This window comes from Suillus subaureus (assembly GCF_016647635.1).
Source record: "Suillus subaureus strain MN1 chromosome Unknown BJ212scaffold_2, whole genome shotgun sequence".
NCBI classification, from domain to species: Eukaryota; Fungi; Basidiomycota; class Agaricomycetes; order Boletales; family Suillaceae; genus Suillus; species Suillus subaureus.
In genome coordinates, this window is record NW_024538558.1 from 1,459,822 (window position 1) to 1,477,128 (window position 17,307).

The following is a 17,307-nucleotide window of genomic DNA, read 5'->3' on the forward strand; positions in this document are numbered from 1 at the left end:
TTCCGCTAACTAGCCGCTCCAGAGGTGTAACGTGTGATCATAGAATGAGCAACTCGCGATCAGGGTCTCCCCGTCTACACCTGGAGGAGCGAATGACCAGTCTGCGCCGTATGCTAGCGACTTGTGGTCATCAAATCGCTTTACAATTTCCCATGTTACATCTTCTCCGTGGTGGGCCTTCGCCACCTTGAAACCGTCGTGCATGCTTGCGACGAGGAGATCCTCCTTACGACTGGGTGACGGATGCCACTTGACACGCCACGCACCCCCTCCAACGTCTCCTTGAACGAGCGGGACTAGCGGCTTCCGAGTGTCAAAAATGCAAACGTTATTATCGTAGCTGTGCGCGACTTCAAAAGCCGTGATGTTGATAGCGAAGCAAAGACCTACCTTCCGACGGCTATGAGATATTCGATGTGTGGATGGCTTTGGATAGTCGTGACACCTGCATTAAATCTTCGAGGGTATGAGAAATAAACAAAATATGTGGGGATAGTTACATGCCGCTTATTTGTAAAGATGGGCTGGCTAAAATTTTGTCGGACATCCCAGCCCTTCATGGTTAAGTCGTCTCCACCCGAATAAACGATCGAGGTATCCCAATAGTTCCAGGCAGCAATCCAAGGTTCGTAATCGTGTGCGTGCCACCGGTTGACGATAGTCAAATTGCCAGTTGAATCAGCATTCAGGACACATAGCGAGCCATTTGACAGGGAAACCACCAGAGAACCATATTTGCTGTCTCAGAATCTTGGGTCAGATTTGCCTGCAGACTCTTGGGCTAGCGTACTTTGTGGGGTATCTTCGGGTAGACCAGTCCAAGGAAAGGCATAGAACATCTGAGGGTGCGCAGGATATGCTCTGAAATGCCTTGAGCCGGCGCTAAAATCATTGAGTCACGATTTATGCGATTACCGTAGAACACATTCAGGGTCACCTCTTCTTTGTGCCACTCGTGAAGTGTGATGTTCCCTTCCGAGTCTGCAATTCCGAGTACTGGATAGGCCGTTTGAGACGTATGACACCTACGGTTATCCAGATATCATCATTTAGTACGACTGCGAGTTTGCGACGCGGATCTCACCATTTCTGGTCCAGAACGGCTGGAAGACTGATTTCCTGAATCTGGGAACTTGATAATAGAGATTGAACCAGTGATTCGCAGGAAAATTTGCTTGCTTACACTCCTCTGTTCTCTGTCACTTGCAACACAAGACACTTGCCACGACGGACTTGCTTTTTGGTGTGTTCGAAATCTACTTTACCGTCATCCAATGCGGTATGCACCTGAGCATCCGAGTCGGCGGGGGGCTGTTCTAATCGATAGGTCCCGCAAACAAAGATATCAGAAGCATTCTCATGAGGGCAGAACTCGATCGAATCTGCAGGCCAGACGGTGTTCAATGCGACCATTGGAGCAGAGGAAATGATGCTAGTCCGTGCACCAGAATCAGCCAGATGAGGCTGTCGGGACCCAGGTCGGTTCCATTGCACTGCCACGTGCGATGATATCACCAGCAAGTTCTGCAATGTTCGATAAAGGAGTGAACTCCTCTCCATACTTCTGGATCATACTACGACTAGCCAAGGTCGATAAAAAGGTAGTCCAGGAGGAATCGTTCTTACCGACTAAGCTCATTTTCTGCAAGTTCGCTTTTCCCGTTCACCATGAACTTTGACTTCACAGACAAAACTCAACAATCTTTCTTGGCTGCCATTCAACTTGCAAAGGATTATTCTAATGCCCAACGTATGTGTTCACACTCTACTGATAATTAATCGTCGTTCATATGTTCTCAAAGTTCACCCTGCCCATATCGCTGCAGCTCTTCTGAATGAGAGTGCGGGAGATGATTCACTAGGTGGTCTGTCAAACCACGGTGGAAGCTCCCTGTTCTCTTCTGTTATACAGAGGGCTGGTGGTGATCCAGTGCGTATCTACGTATGCTGGTATCGTGTGCAACACTCACCCGGCACATGACAGGTTATTGTAAAGCGTGGACTTTTGAAGATCATTGTCAGAGTACCCTCACAATCTCCACCTCCAGATGAGATTTCCATGAGCGCCGGTGCGTTGAAGGTTTTGCGCGAGGCCCAGTCACTCCAGAAAACCATGCACGACTCCTACATCGCGCAGGACCATATACTTCTCGCACTTTTGAAGGACCCATCGGTATCCTCTGTCATCAAGGACGCTGGCCTCACCGAGGCTGCCTTGAAGACAGCTATCGAGCAGACCAGAGGAAATCGTAGAGTGGAAAGCAAGAACGCAGAGGCAGGATTCGATGCCCTGCAGAGATATGCGGTCGACTTGACTGCTCTCGCCGAAGAAGGGAAGATCGACCCCGTTATTGGTAGAGATAATGAGATCAGGAGAATCATTCGTATTCTTTGCAGAAGGTAGGATTCATTTTTCTTGTTGGTAGTCTTCTTAAGCTCACCTTGTGCAGAACAAAGAATAATCCTGTGCTCATTGGCGAGCCCGGAGTTGGAAAGACATCAATAGCAGAAGGTCTTGCTCAGCGCATTGTCAACCGGGATGTGCCAGCCAGCCTCATTGGGCGCCTGTTCTCGCTTGATATGGGCGCGCTAATGGCTGGTGCGAAGTACAAAGGCGAGTACGAGGAACGCATCAAGTCGGTTTTGAGCGAAGTGGAGAAATCATCCGAGGATGGCAAAACTATTATCCTATTTGTGGATGAGCTTCACCTCATCATGGCTGGTCGAGGTGCCGAAGGCGGTGGCATGGATGCAGGCAACCTCTTCAAGCCGCTTCTGGCTAGAGGCAAGCTGCGTTGTATTGGAGCTACCACGCTTAGCGAGTACCGGAAGTATATCGAGACAGACGCTGCTCTGGAACGAAGATTCGCACAAGTTTTGGTGAACGAACCCACTGTTCCTGAGACGATTAGCATTCTTAGAGGCATTCGAGAGAAGTACGAGGTTCATCATGGTGTTCGAATTTTGGATGGTGCCCTGATCTCTGCTGCAACTCTGGCTCATCGTTATTTAACTTCGAGACGTCTTCCCGATGCCGCTATTGATCTCGTCGACGAAGCTTGTGCAAGGTATGTTTTCTTAATATCTTCCATGAAACCATCTTACGATTTGTGTTAGCGTCCGTGTTACTCGAGAGACAGCACCCGAAGCTATTGACAAGCTTCAACGTCGTAAGCTCGAACTGGAGGTTGAAATTCATGCTTTGGAACGCGAGAAGGATCAGGCCAGTCAGGAGCGTCTAAGCGTGGCTCGCAAGGCTATCGCCGATGTTGACGACGAATTACAACCTCTTCGGGCTGCCTATGAGGCTGAAAAGCGCAAAGGCGACGAAATCAACGAAGTGCGGAGGAAGATCGACGATCTACGCGCTAAGGCCGATGAGGCAGAGAGAAGGTACGCCTGCCATTCCATATTAATCGAGCATTTCCTAACCACAGCACATATTAGATATGATCTTGCAACTGCATCTGACCTTCGCTATTATGCTCTGCCAGATCTCCAGAATCGCCTAGAGGCCCTTCAAGCCAAAAAGGTCGAAGAGGACGCCAAGATCGGTGGAGGTGCAGATACCGTCACTCCTGAAGAGATCGCGGAAATCGTCGGACGGTGGACGGCTATTCCAGTTACACGTTTGATGTCAACCGAGAAGGAGAAACTCCTTCGCATGGAACGTATCCTCGCCGATCACGTTGTCGGTCAGCCGGAAGCTGTGAAAGCTGTCGCCAACGCTATCCGGCTCTCGAGGAGCGGACTGGCTAATGCTCAGCGGCCCATTGCCAGCTTCTTGATGGCCGGTCCTTCTGGCACAGGGAAAACGTTGCTTAGCAAGACAGTAAGTTGGTGTAACTTCATCGTAAATAGTCACTAACCGAAATCTTTACAGCTCGCTACTATTCTCTTTGACACCCCTGATGCTATGATTCGCATCGATGGTTCTGAATATTCTGAGAAGCATTCTATCGCACGTCTTATCGGCGCCCCACCTGGCTATGTTGGTCATGACGCTGGAGGACAACTCACCGAATATGTTCGGCGCAAACCCTATTCCATCGTCCTCATCGACGAGATTGAGAAGGCTTCGCGAGAATTTGTCACACTCTTCCTTCAGGTTCTCGATGACGGCCGACTCACTGATGGACAGGGTCGCTTTGTCGACTTCCGGAACACTGTTATCATCATGACGTCAAATCTAGGTGCTGCATACTTGAACGACGTAGGCCAGGGTCCAGTAACTCCGCAGACCAAGCAGCTAGTCATGGGGGCAATAGTGGGCCACTTCCCACCCGAGTTCATCAACCGTATAGATGAGATCGTTGTCTTTGTAAGTTACCACATGGCATGCATTTTAGGTTCTAATTTTTTACACTATGGTGCAGCGCGCGCTTTCCAGAAGCAATATGCTCAAGATCGTGGACCTGAGGCTCAAGGAGGTCCAAGACCGCCTAGCTGAGAAGAAGATAGTACTTGACATCGATGGCGAGTCAAAAAGATACTTGGTGTCTATCGGGTACTCGACGACATACGGAGCAAGACCATTGAACCGCGCTATCCAGAGCGAGCTCCTGAATCCTTTGTCGGTGATGTTGCTTTCCGACCGCATTCGTGACGGGAGAGACTGTGAATATTCGGTTCGACGGCCCCCGCAACAAACTTGTTATCATGCCCAATCATGAAGGCCAGGCTGATGTTGATGCAATGGATGAAGATTGGAATGAAGCTGATGACATTGAGATAGAGGAGATGGATTAAGGTCTTCATTTAAGACGTATAAATAACTGCAAAACACCTCGCGTGTACGTTTCTGTATTATCGTACCAAAACACTGTATCATAATTTGCATGACGGGCTACAGTAAGGAAGGAGTCTGGAGAATAACCGGCTTTCCTTTTTTGGCGAAAGTTCCGCAACATTTCTCGCTTTCGGGCTCGACCGTCTCGATGTCCGCAACCATGCTTAGCCGTCGTCTGGTGCATCGCGCCTCTCAGCTGAAGGTGCTCAGCCGCTCTTCTTCGACTTCTGCAAATGCTGTAACACCTATTCCCGCGTCTCCATCACCCGTCGCGAGTCAAGCACCAAATTATCCAACGACATGGTCAACCAACCAGAGACCACGCGCGGTCGCCCAGTCAGGTCCACGTTTTGAGCAAACTATTCTCGAACTCCAGCCCAGCCCATTGAGCGCAATGGAAATGATCAACAATGAGCCTATCCGTGTTGTGCATGGGCGGAAAGCTGTTTGTGATGGTGGTCAGTGATGCTTTTTCTTAACTTGAGCATTGGCGTGACGATTTGTTACAGGAGGAGGACCTCTTGGTCATCCCAAGATATTTATCAACCTGGTTTGTATCGGTACATCTGGACGCTGTGCCATAATTGACATCCTTTTGCAGGACAAGCCTGGTGCTCGGCCATGCGGGTAAGTATCGTCATGGCTTGATGTGTCGCTACTAACCAATTTATTGTTTGTACTTTACCTTCAGCTACTGGTATGTAATTACTTTTTTTCTGGCCAGACTTTGAGCTCACACGTACGGCTTCCAGTGGTCTCCGCTTTGAACAAGCTCCGCATGACCACTAAGTAGGATATGAAACTATTAACAGGCTTTCCACCGGGGTTCCGTAGAAGACTATTCAATATTTTCATCCCCCATCAAACAATGCTTTGCATGTTTCTGATTGCCGCCTATTGCAAATGTGGGTAAAAGTACAGCGGCGCTCTACAACGCCCAATCAAACTAAATATGCTACTAGAATGGGGTAAGTATGGTAAGATAAACCAGGAGGAAATACTAGAGTCACAGTGAATCTGGGCGATGTGCCCGATCGACCTCCTGGATTCGGTGAGATACGGGCGAGTAAGAACGAACAGATGTAGCAATGAATGATTTGTATGTCAACTGGTTGAACGTTCCTAATCTCACAAGACCTAATAAATAAAACCAAAAGGAGAGTGGTGATGCCAGCAGCGTCAGTCATCTTCCGGCGAATGGAAGGACATGGGCGATAATGGAGGATATTCCCCTTCTGCAACTGCCTCCAGTTGAGAAAATGGGGGGAGAGAATGTGGTGATGATAAATGATCACTGGGCGATGTTGGTAATGGAGTCTAAGATGGAAGTCAGCTCTACTTGAGGCGCAGAACTAGAGCTTGGCTTACCACTTTGAATATCGGATTTATGACAGATTGAGGGTCTATCCCTGGACTTGGAGGGTGACCATACAACTGCCCGTTACATTCATATGACTTATGAGAAGACGAAGGATATCTTATCATCGGAGGAACCATATATGACGAGTGTTGTGGACTGGTAGAATCAGTACGGATCCACGGCCGTGGTGATGGTGATAGAGAAAGGAGATTTAGAGGCGGAGGTGAGGAAGCTCCTGATGCAGAAGATGTGGTATCAACAGAGGCACGTATGCAGAAGTCGTTGAACTGGTGGTCCAGAGAGATTGAGTTCGATGACCGAGCAGAAGTGGGGAAATCATCAAAGGACGTCGTGCCCGTGCGTAGTGAGGAAGCGGACGTCATTCGGTTGATTCCATACAGCGTTGGTCTTCGTGTCCGTGACGGGCCAGGGTCACTATCGACTGTAGCGAACGAGATGGCAGACATTCGGCTTAAGCTGTGAACGTCTGATGAAGACATGGAATGATCGTCATCAAAGTCTCTTCGTCGAACTTTGGACAAACGCTCATCACGTAACCCCCATCGGTCATTGGGAGCCAGCGTGCCGTCAATAGGGTTGATATATCGACCTGAAGCAGCGTTCAACGTCGGAGATGACACCTTCGCACTCCCTTGGGTCTCCTTCTGTCGAATAGGACCAGAAGCAGACACCTTGCTCTTCTCCATCTCGTCGAAGGGCGTTCCTCGCTGATGGGAATTTAGCAAACTGGCATGCGTTTGCCACATCCACTCCAACTCGTTCCGCGAAGTAGTTTGCATATACATCTGGCTGCGCTTTTGCATGACCGCACGAGCCTGCTCCCTCTGCGTCCGTTCTGCCATTGCGCGGCGCTGCTTTTCCGCTTCGCGCAATTGTCGCTCGGCCTCCTTCTTGATAGCTTTGGCATTTTTACGAGCTGAGCCGTTCATAGGCTGTAACTCTGCCAATGACGGACTATCCGAGCTCGTAGATTGTGTACGCTTGAGCGACGGCGTTGAGTTGGAAGACGCACCCGGTACTTCGTCGACGGGAGGAAGTTGCTGATGGACCTTCTCTCCGTGTCCAAACATGGAAAGACCCCATTTAGAGGGCTTCTTGCCAAGGCTGAAGTGCAGCTTGCTGCTGAGTTTGATGCTCGGCGATTGAGTGGCATCGTGGGCAGGCATCGGATGGTCGGGTTCGACGCGGGGACGAGTCTGGTACTCCGGTACCATCGGTGAAGATTGTACTTCCATCGGATAGCCAGCGTGGTAAGCATCGAGAAGGGTCTCTGCCTGTGGAGAGGATACCTCCATCTGATCGGAGTCACTCCGTGCGTGACTAGCCCATGGAGAGGACGCGCCTCCTTGAGCGCGTACTTCTTCTGGAATGTCCGAGTAATGCGAATGCGAATGTATGCGTGGATCAACGGCATATTCTGCCGTTTTATGTGAGGTAGGTGTGTGAATAGTTGACGTAACGAAGGAAGGGACGAATGCGGAGCGATGGGAGGAGGAAGCATCGGGTATATGTGACGGGTGCAGGCTTGGGGGTTGATGGTAGGGTGATTTCGGGACGGAGTGATGTGAATGTGATGGAGGAATGCTGCGTGGTGAAGCAGAGGGAGTAATATGATATATGCCGTTCGAAACTGATCTCGATGGCGTTGGTGGCAGAGTCTGTGTGTGAAGAGCAGGAGGCATTGGGGGGACATTCCCTGGTAGAGCCTCAATAAGGTATGGGTGTTCGAGACACTGTCGACTCGTAAGACGACTATCAGGATCATACTTTAGTAAGTCCGATATACAATCAATAAGTTTGCGAGGGATACTGCGGTCGAAATATGAAGAGAAGTCCCGAGGAGTGCTCTGACATGTCATATTAGCAATGTTTAGTAAGTACATAATATTGCAGCAACCGACCTTTGGAAAAGTGAAATTAAATTGTTTCGCCATCTTGAGTCCTCTGCTCCATTTGCCACCACCGAGGGATCTACCGCGGACATCTGTTCCATGGTCTGCAGGATCCCCGAGAACCTCGCATATGCGATGTATTTGGTCTATTTGGCCGGATCCTGGAAATAACGGTCGAAGGTTGACTAACTCAGCCATGATCGTACCAAGAGCCCACATATCCACTGGATTCGAGTAATCTCGACTGAGAAGCAACACCTCTGGAGCTCGATACCAACGGGTTGAGACGTATTCCGTGTATGGCGGTGGACTGAGCGTCTCCCTCGCAAGCCCAAAATCGGCTAACTTGATGATCGCGACGACATCCTTCTCCGTAGGTGCATTGGGAGGGACTACCGGAGATAGTGAACGATATTCGAAGAGACCCGTTGTTGTAACGAGAACATTCTCGGGCTTCATATCACGATGGAAATAACCCGAAGAATGAATGTGGTGTAAACCCGAAACGATCTGGCGAAAAATAGAAGCAACAAGGCCACCAGCAAGAGTACGGCCTTTTCGCGCCTTTATCAGATGATATAAATTCCCTTCCATGGATTCGAAGACGAAATAGAGCTCCTTAGTATCGGGGAGGAGAAAGAAATCATAGAGTGGAATAATGCAAGGGTGAAATGGTATTGCGCGTAATGACTGAAAGACTTGGTGAGAATGGGAGGTGGTGAGTAAATGTCAATTGACGTACTTCAAGCTCCTTTAGCCTTTTACATTCATCCCAACCCCCTTCCCACTTCTTTTTCATCCTCTTGACGGCGACAAGACGCTTTCCGGCCCATTCTGGTCTAGCGCCGCCACCGCATTGCATAGGAGAGAGTGGTGTATTGGGCGGTAGCGTCCCATGCCAATCACACAGCAAGACTGTTCCAAAAGAACCGTCGCCCAGGGTCTTGATTGGTGTATACGAGCGATGTGAACCTTTAGGTCAAATTGTGAATATGAGAGACAAGGAAAGAGATTAAGATGCTCGAGAGGACTGACTGGAACGAGAGTCTCCGACTTGGAGTTTTCCATTCTGTATAGAAACAGAGGGTATACCAATGACAGAAACTGTCTCCTTTGGTTGAGAGGAAGCTGCCGATTTATGAGATTGGGAAGGTGGTGGTGGGTGAAAGTGACCATTTGTCTGGTGGATAGTATGTCCGTTTGTCTGGTGATTGTTGTGAGAGTCGTTGTGCATATTTGAGTGACCATTGCTCTGGTGGGCATGATTCGAGGATGTGAACATGATACGCAGAGCATTGCCTGGCGATGAGAAGTGGGAAGGAGAGTTTAACGAGAGGGCCAGCACGGATGCCGAGGCTAAGGGAACATACGACGAAAGAGATAATAAGTGATGATAAGAAATGTACCGAATGCTCGCAATTAGCTAGACGACGACTACGGCGACGACGAACTCGAAACAACAGACAAGTGTTGAAGACAAGAAAGCGGAAAAAGGTAAAGCGAGGAGGTTTAGTGGAAAGAAGCATCTTCATCGCCAGACTAGGGAACACTACTAAAGCTGTGCTACAACAACCGAGAACTTGAACTCATCATACTACCGGCTCTCTCTCAACATTGATGGTGAGTACATTAAATTATTTCATCCCGTGGGCTACAGACTATACGACCAGTACGGTACGTTCAATAACTCTAGTACTCACGCTACAAACTTTCTACTGACTGTATAGTGTAGGAATTTTCAGTGAGTCTGAGAGTCTCAGTCTACTCAGTCCATGTCTTCCCATGGGTACAACCGGATTCCGCCCAAATATTCGGTCCCGTTCCTCCATCCAAGCACTACTCAGTGAGGCTGTCTGACCGGCTAGCCTTGGACCCTACGCAATCACCTTCTCGTTATGTACTCCAGAACTTCTCAGAACCACACCGTGGCAATTTTTTCTCAACACCCCAACGGCACCATAATCATCTCTCATCAACCGCTTGGCCTCTCCTTCTTCATCCTATCCATGATCGATAATGATGTACCAGCCACTGCCTTGTGCATGCCTCAATCTCCACTCCGGCGACGCCCACGGCGTAGAAAAACCGCTTCAACCCTTGTAATAAGCGACCCGCGATACTACGATCTCACACTTTTCACCTCTTAATTTGGAATTCAATTTTTCTGTCATATCGTCATAAACTCACCTGCTAACCGTGATAGATTGAGTTTGGTTTGAAAACTTTGTCTCACGAATTTGATCTTACAGTCACCTACCTATATTTAGCTGAATACTTGATGATTGACATGCTTTTTCATCTGATGCTCTGATATTGATCCGAGTACCATGGCCAGGTCTAGACACAAGTCTATCCTCTACGTATCCTTCTCGCAGATCGGTTACATGATGTTCGGATACGCCGTGCGCCGTGCACAAATACACTCGTACAATAATATCCCCTCTCGTTTATTCCTTCTAGTAGGGAACCTCGTGGAAGAGCTTCGACACGCTCTCCCCATAATGGCTTCGCCGGATAACCTCCCCGAGGACAGGTCCGATGTCGATAACTTCGATCTTAGAACACTTCGCCTGGTTCTCTTTCTGAGGTAACGTATTTGTCACGATCAGTTTCTCCAGCACGCTTTTCTCAATATTTTCTAGAGCGTCGCCGCTCAATATTCCATGTGTCACGATTGCGTAAACCTTGGCTACACCTGCTTCGGTGAGATGATGTGCTGCAAGGCATAGCGTTCCGCAAGTGTCGGCCATATCATCGATGAGGATGGCAACTTTGTCCTTGACATGCCCAACGAGAACCATCCGGGATACGGAATTGGCCTTTTTGCGCTCCTTGTGAAAAAGAGCGAAATCGACGCCCAGGCGATCTGCAATGGAAGTAGCCCTGAGACATAATGATGAGGGCCTATCATGAACCTCTCCTATCAGTAAACTGTTACCTCTTGGCGCCGCCCGCATCGGGGGAAACGATTACGACATTTTGAAGATCGAAATGGGTGCGTATGTACAGGATTGATGATGGCTCAGCAAAAAGCTGGAGTGGTTACGTGTCAAATTATTGCCCGATCTATGAACGCCACAGCACTTACACTGCGCACGACGAAAGTGGACGAACATGAGTGACCCACACTTGGAAACAGGATCAAACGTTAGACTCACTTATCTACTGGCACATCAAAGAATCCTTGAATTTGTGATGCATGGAGGTCCATGGTCTATATCCAAGCTATCAGCATTGGGTTGACAAAGGGCCCAAGTAAAAACAGTGCAAACACCGGAACGGTGCCCCGGTGTTCCTTGGAGCAGGACAGACACTTACAATGACGTGATCACAACCTGCTTTTTGTATCATGTTCGCTACGAGCTTCGCCGTGATTGGGGCGCGGCTCTTATCCTTCTTGTCTTGTCGTGCGTATGGGAAAAGAGGGACGACGGCCGTTATGCGTTTAGCACTTGCAATCTTGCAGGCATGGATCATGATACACAACTCCATGAGGGATGTGTTGACTGCCCCGCAGCCAGTATTGATAATATACACATCGTTCTCGCGAACGCTCTCTGCAATGCGGACGCTTGTCTCGCCGATGCCGCTCTTGGTCACATCAGCTTTTGCAAGAGGTAGACCAAGGCTAGAGAGTGCATGGGTGAACAGCGCGCTCGCGAGTTCATTTGTATTTACCGTCGAGCAATGATCTCCGCCAGCTCAGGATGGCTGGTACCTGTCAGAGCAAGTGTCACTCAGTAAGACAAGGTCGCAAAAGTCAGGATCTAAAGACGAACCAGTAAAGATTTTAACTCCAGTTCCGTTCAGCATGATATTAATTTACAAGAGAGATATATTGTAAGAAAGAAATAAAAAAGGAAAGACAAAAAAATAGCCACAGTTATCACGTGTCACAGGTGTTACAGTGTAACGGATCGTGTGACCGCGTGACGATAAGGTGATGGAAAGGCGGAGGCACAGGTGGCTGAGAGGCAACTGAGAGAGAGGATTTCTTTACTTATATACTGCAACAAATCACTAAAACTGTTAAGACACAGTGCCTTGTGGGCTGTCCTGCAGGTTAATGTGCCAAATATAAGCTAAGGGATAATACGAATAGCCAAATTAAAGGGGTCCGCGTTTGTGAGAGAGGCAACTGGAATAGATGGGCAACTTTGTGTGCAATTCTTCGGAGTCTGCTGAGGGATCACAAAAATAGGATTTCTTGTATAATAACATCACATATTACAACTTTGATCAAAGTGATCCAGGGCTGTGCGTGACATGGGAGACGGGCTTCACTAGATTACATGCATGACGTCCCATTGGGATAAACATATTTACCTCATACAAACGGGGGAGGGCTCTGTGACTCGTTTACGCACGCTTTTTGCAGAATGTCTTGTGGCGAGCACGCCAATCCTTTGCCTAGGCATTGTTAGATAGCGTTATCATTAAGCGTTAGTAGACGACACTAATTTCGCAACTCACCTGACAGGTTCTTCCACAGTAGAAGGCGGACTGTGGAACAAAGTCACTCAGTTCTCCCGTGCGTCTATTCAACCTGAAGCTGCCTGTGATTACGTACCTTGCATCCAGAACAAGCTAAAAGCTGACTCCGATCAAACGTCTCACCAGGACACTGATAGTGCGATTAGCAAGTGTTATGAAGAGGTCACGAAGCTACCATACGTCATAGTTTCCACAGACCATGATGTCTGCAGGATGAGACAGTCTAACTCTCTTCGCTTCTTCAAGGTCACCTTTCACTTCATGCACTCGACCAAGATTCTCGACAGAAACTGCCGCTTCATATGCAGGACCATTCCCCATGCGGACAGAAATAGCCTTCTTGAGCTGCTCTTCAGCATCCGTGATTTTGCCCATTTTGAGATAAAGTTCTCCGAGTGCATTACGAGTTATGGCAGTAGTCAGGTTATTCTCACCAACTGCAGCGAGTTTAAGATGGAGTGCTTGCAGGTGGAGATCCTCTGCACCGGCATAATTGCCTTGACTAGAGAGGCTGAGGGCCTGGTTATTTATTCTAGCCGCCTGTGAAACGGCCATCCCAGAAGCCTGGTTGGAATGCAAGTGCATTGTGAAGCCAGACATTTGAAAGCGATACAGTAAGTGCGATGAGATGGTAAAGTACTGAGATGAGGTCTTTTTGATATTGATTGTTTCAGCTTGCTTTGTCGGAAAGTGCCGACCTCCGAATCCTGCCTCTGTCTGACCAGCGCTGAGCGCAGTGTACACGATTGATGCACAAACGATCCACAGATGGCGGCCTGTTTTTATTGAAAGAAACAAAGATCTTCAGTTGTCGAAGAACAAGAATATTGCAGGCAAGATATATCAGAACCTACTATAAGCCATTAACTTTGGCATCAGCCTTGATCGAAGTGAATAACATGTTATGCTGGGCCTAGTTAACACGAACACCCGAGCCAGCAATACTTGTATGATTTGCTAGACTGCATTACATGCCTGCCGTGCCGTTGCGACAACAGTGCAGGAACATATTTTACTTCATCCAGACAACGCAAAACTATCAAGTCTTGAGGAAGATCAGCGGTCGGTACTTGGGTACGCTTTGCAGAACCTTTTGTGGCACATGCACCCGTCCTTCGCCTAAGATATGTCAAGTATCATGGTAGACGATATTAATTTCGTTCACAAGCTCACCTGACAGGCTTCTCCACAGTAGAAGGCGGACCGATAAGCTCAAAAATGCTCAATCATCCGTTCATATATTCAGCCTGAAGTTGGGCACCTTGCATCCAAAACAACGGGTGCCATAACGATGTACCGAAGTGGTACATAGCAATTGTAGTTTCCGCAGACCAAAATGTTTCCAGGGTGGTACCGTCTTACCTTCCTCACTTCCTCCGAGTCAAAGTCACCCTTTGCTTCGTGCACCTGATCGAAGTTCTCGAGAGACTGCAGCATCATGCGTAGTCCCTATCCTCGTGTAGACAGAGGCAGCTTTCTTGAGCTGCTCTTCCGCATCTGCAAATCTGCCAGAGTTCTCCAAGGTCATTGCGGGTTGTAAAAGTGAATATACTGAGTGCACGCAGTTGAAGATGCTTTGAACCGGTATGATTGCCTTTTCTTTTTTTTAAATTCAGAGGCGAACTTATAAGTGATCGGGTCGCGGATGAGCTCGTTTGTCTTATTCAGCGTGACAAAGGATATGTGTTGTGTCGTGTTTGTTACGTGGCTAAAGTGGAATCATACGCTATCACTCACCGCTAACAACAAGTCCATCAATCGTCTTTCCATCCAACTGTGTATACAACGATCAACTCCAAGACTGGCTTCCTGAACTCTCTTTACTTATTTCTTTTCTTTCTCTCTCTCTCTCACTTAAACATGACTTCTTCCTCGTCCTCATCACCAGAAATGCACCCTGCTCCTCCAGCAGACTCCGCTGAACGCTTTTCCTACAAACTTGCAACACATGAGGAGGTCCTTGAAGATCTGTCTAGGTATGTTCACTTCACCTATGTTCAATCTTCTTCTTACGCCAAAAAGTCGCTTTCTTTTAAATCTCCCAGAGGAAGAACTATCGTCTCTTGAGCGGATATGTTTCCAGGTGGAGCAAGCGTAAGCCACCCGCAGTGCTTGCGATTCCCTTCCGGCTCACGTTTTCCATACAGGCATTGGTTCTATGAAGACTTCATTCGGGAACAAAATCCCAAATTTCCATCGCTACCGCTGAAGAAATTCTCCGCAATGCTTTTCCAAGCTTGTCCTCTGCTACACCAGTGGAGTCACGATCATGAACAAGCCTTTAATACCTTCATGCAATACAAGACTAGAGTCCCTGTATGTGGTGCAATTATGTTAAATGACACCTGGGAAAAGGTATGGCGCTCTTGGTGCTCAGGAACGAACAGAACTTACTTGGATTTCTCTAGTGTATCCTTGTCAAGGGGTGGAAATCATCTTCTGGTTGGGGTTTTCCAAAGGGTAAGATAAATGAGAGTGAGCCTACCCATGAGTGTGCTATTCGAGAAGTGCGTCGCGTTGTCCACATTTCTGTCTGGCGACCTGAGATTCTCCGCTAGGTGCTTGAGGAGACTGGTTATAATCTGGCGGGTCAGCTGGACCCTGCAAACGTAATTGAAATGTCGATCAAAGAGCAATGGATCTCTCTCTTTGTGGTACCCGGAGTCCCGGAAGACTTTCCTTTTAAAACTCGGACCCGCAAGGAGATAAGTGTACGTTCATTTGATTGCACTTCTCTTTTCTTGTCGTAATTTTTTCTCGCAGCGGATCGAGTGGTTCAAGTTAACTGATCTTCCAACCTGGAGGCGGAACAAAGCCGCCCCGGGAAAGTTTTATTTAATTTCTCCCTTCATCGCGTGAGTCTCCTTTTATTATGTGTATATCAGTTGTTGTCAACTTCGAGTAGATCGCTGAAGGCATTCGTCACCGCCAACAAGCCTCGAGCAATGGAAGGGCGAGCTCGGAAGATCGGAGGGTACACAAGTACGGATAACGGCACACATGAGTCCAGTTCATCCTCCGCAGATAATGGCGAACCCCAGACGCCATCTCCTCAGTATAGCGAGGCACTTCCTGCGACCAGCCGCCGCATAGCTACTCACGAATCCGACGACGAGCAAGTTGTCGATCCTGAACACATGGATCCGCATTTTGCTCGTCTGCTTAGTTCTCTGACGCTTTCGGCTGTCAAGCAAGACGATTCAAAGCCTCAGCTCGGTCTTCCGCCAGTTAAATCGCCTCTCTCGGTACTCGCTCACAACGCGACACCACTAGCTAAACAGAATATCGTTGATTGGTCTTCTCATGTTTCTGCCCAGTCAGAAACGCCTGGTGTTATGTCTTCTCCGCCTCCGAAACAAAGGCTTTCAAACGTATCATCATCCTCCACTCATCCCCTTCAGCTTCCCCAATCTTTGACCATGCAGGCTTCCTTTGTCGAATCATACACACTACCAACTTCACCTTCTCATGTTCCCGGAACTCCTTCATCAGGAGCCCTTTCGACCGCCTCATTATCTGCTGCGTCTGCCGCATTGTCCACTTCATCCTTGACTTCCTCTCGAAAGGTCCCATTATCGTCAAGACGCACGTCGAGCACTGCCGATATATCACCCTACCTTCCGCGCCTTACTGAGGTGCCTGCGTCAGGCAAGATGTTGAGGCAGCTTGCCCTACTGGAATCAGTGGCTGATGAGTCTTCACGCATGACCCCTACTCTGCCCAGTAGGGAGTTGCCCTCTGTGACTAATATTGGCAATATATCCGGCGCTCGTCATTCAGGATCGTCGGCTTCCGTTCCACCACCTACGCACTATCCGCAAGCTGACTTACGCCCGCTATTTGGACATATGCCATCGATGCCAGCTGGATATCATCTCCCGCCTACTTCTCAGCATACTAGCATCGGCTACTCTCAGCCGCCACTTGTTGATGACATTTTTCAAGTGCGACCACGTTCCAGTCAGTTTGTTGCCCATGACTATCCCCCTCGGAATGCCCGGCAAAATCAGTTGTTGTCACTGCTGACGGGTCCCCTACCAATTCCTGTCGGAATGTCTCACACTTCTCACCCACATCCCTCCTACTTGCAAGGCTACCCTCCAGTTCATAATTATCAAGCAAATCTTTCCGCACATTTCCCCCCCACTCGTCAGGCTGGGGGTCCTCATATGGTAACTGGTTTCTCTACTGCGATGCCCCCAGTCAGTGCTCAAATCCCACCCGCTCGATTCTCTGCTATCCCACCATCAGCCCATACTTTACAGCCAACTTTCCCCCCACCGCCAATCACTTCGCGGACCCCTGTTACCAACAGCGCTCAGCTACTTTCACTCCTAAACGGTAATAAACATGCACCGGCACCAGCCCCCGTTAATGCTGGCTATAGATGATTACACCACTATATCTCTGCTATAACCCCACTCTGCATCATATATATTGCTTGTCATCAACGCCATAGTGTATATGCTACGCACACTCCTCTTTTTGGAATGCCTTCGCCTTTTCTCCTGCATTTATTCCTTACCTTCTTTTCTTCTGCACCTATTCCTTGTCTTCGGTCCTCTACTTTCGAGACAGAGACATCTTTTTTCTGTCTGTCTTTTTTGACTGCGGGTTTCAATGAGTTTGACGTGAACCATTGTCATTCTCATCGTTCATTACGTCTTGCTGCCGCACTACAATAATTGCTATCATCCGTTTGCCCACTCTCGACATCTTTCTCTTCGTCACTCTCTCATACTCGAATCTAC

At 48.5% G+C, this 17,307-nt stretch overlaps 7 protein-coding genes across 7 annotated transcripts; 3 read left to right on the plus strand and 4 right to left on the minus strand.

Moving 5' to 3' along the window:
- Positions 1-9: 9 nt before the first annotated feature.
- On the minus strand, positions 10-1,413 carry BJ212DRAFT_1260043 (WD-40 repeat-containing protein; the record flags this gene model as incomplete). Its single annotated transcript, XM_041330083.1, has 6 exons — positions 10-340; positions 391-738; positions 791-882; positions 938-1,025; positions 1,085-1,132; positions 1,184-1,413. 6 exons carry the CDS (start codon positions 1,411-1,413, stop codon positions 10-12), a joined length of 1,137 nt encoding a protein of 378 aa, XP_041199189.1.
- Positions 1,414-1,668: 255 nt separating this feature from the next.
- On the plus strand, positions 1,669-4,749 carry BJ212DRAFT_1295252 (P-loop containing nucleoside triphosphate hydrolase protein; the record flags this gene model as incomplete). The annotated part of the gene is made up of 9 exons (XM_041332301.1): positions 1,669-1,750; positions 1,803-1,930; positions 1,985-2,400; positions 2,451-3,068; positions 3,118-3,393; positions 3,448-3,832; positions 3,884-4,321; positions 4,350-4,617; positions 4,676-4,749. 9 exons carry the CDS (start codon positions 1,669-1,671, stop codon positions 4,747-4,749), a joined length of 2,685 nt encoding a protein of 894 aa, XP_041199190.1.
- Positions 4,750-4,937: 188 nt separating this feature from the next.
- Positions 4,938-5,578, plus strand: BJ212DRAFT_1475297 (ubiquinone oxidoreductase 20 kd subunit; the record flags this gene model as incomplete). The annotated part of the gene is made up of 5 exons (XM_041339217.1): positions 4,938-5,247; positions 5,299-5,339; positions 5,391-5,416; positions 5,481-5,486; positions 5,542-5,578. The coding sequence occupies 5 exons, from the start codon at positions 4,938-4,940 to the stop codon at positions 5,576-5,578; spliced, it is 420 nt and encodes a 139-aa protein (XP_041199191.1).
- A 390-nt stretch (positions 5,579-5,968) lies between these two features.
- On the minus strand, positions 5,969-9,296 carry BJ212DRAFT_1258553 (kinase-like domain-containing protein; the record flags this gene model as incomplete). The annotated part of the gene is made up of 5 exons (XM_041329945.1): positions 5,969-6,106; positions 6,158-8,017; positions 8,072-8,752; positions 8,805-9,034; positions 9,098-9,296. The coding sequence occupies 5 exons, from the start codon at positions 9,294-9,296 to the stop codon at positions 5,969-5,971; spliced, it is 3,108 nt and encodes a 1,035-aa protein (XP_041199192.1).
- A 1,222-nt stretch (positions 9,297-10,518) lies between these two features.
- BJ212DRAFT_1258632 (phosphoribosyl pyrophosphokinase) lies at positions 10,519-11,875 on the minus strand (the record flags this gene model as incomplete). Its single annotated transcript, XM_041329953.1, has 6 exons — positions 10,519-10,945; positions 11,001-11,095; positions 11,229-11,276; positions 11,381-11,690; positions 11,741-11,780; positions 11,842-11,875. The coding sequence occupies 6 exons, from the start codon at positions 11,873-11,875 to the stop codon at positions 10,519-10,521; spliced, it is 954 nt and encodes a 317-aa protein (XP_041199193.1).
- Positions 11,876-12,362: 487 nt separating this feature from the next.
- BJ212DRAFT_1317078 (uncharacterized protein) lies at positions 12,363-13,201 on the minus strand. Its single transcript, XM_041334234.1, has 4 exons — positions 12,737-13,201; positions 12,633-12,686; positions 12,536-12,565; positions 12,363-12,472 (listed from the first exon to the last, which is right to left on the minus strand). Exons 1-4 carry the CDS (start codon positions 13,154-13,156, stop codon positions 12,422-12,424), a joined length of 555 nt encoding a protein of 184 aa, XP_041199194.1. The 5' UTR covers positions 13,157-13,201; the 3' UTR covers positions 12,363-12,421.
- Positions 13,202-14,416: 1,215 nt separating this feature from the next.
- On the plus strand, positions 14,417-16,894 carry BJ212DRAFT_1295257 (Dcp2, box A domain-containing protein; the record flags this gene model as incomplete). The annotated part of the gene is made up of 8 exons (XM_041332302.1): positions 14,417-14,532; positions 14,579-14,650; positions 14,704-14,911; positions 14,965-15,063; positions 15,115-15,267; positions 15,320-15,411; positions 15,462-16,758; positions 16,808-16,894. The coding sequence occupies 8 exons, from the start codon at positions 14,417-14,419 to the stop codon at positions 16,892-16,894; spliced, it is 2,124 nt and encodes a 707-aa protein (XP_041199195.1).
- Positions 16,895-17,307: the final 413 nt, after the last annotated feature.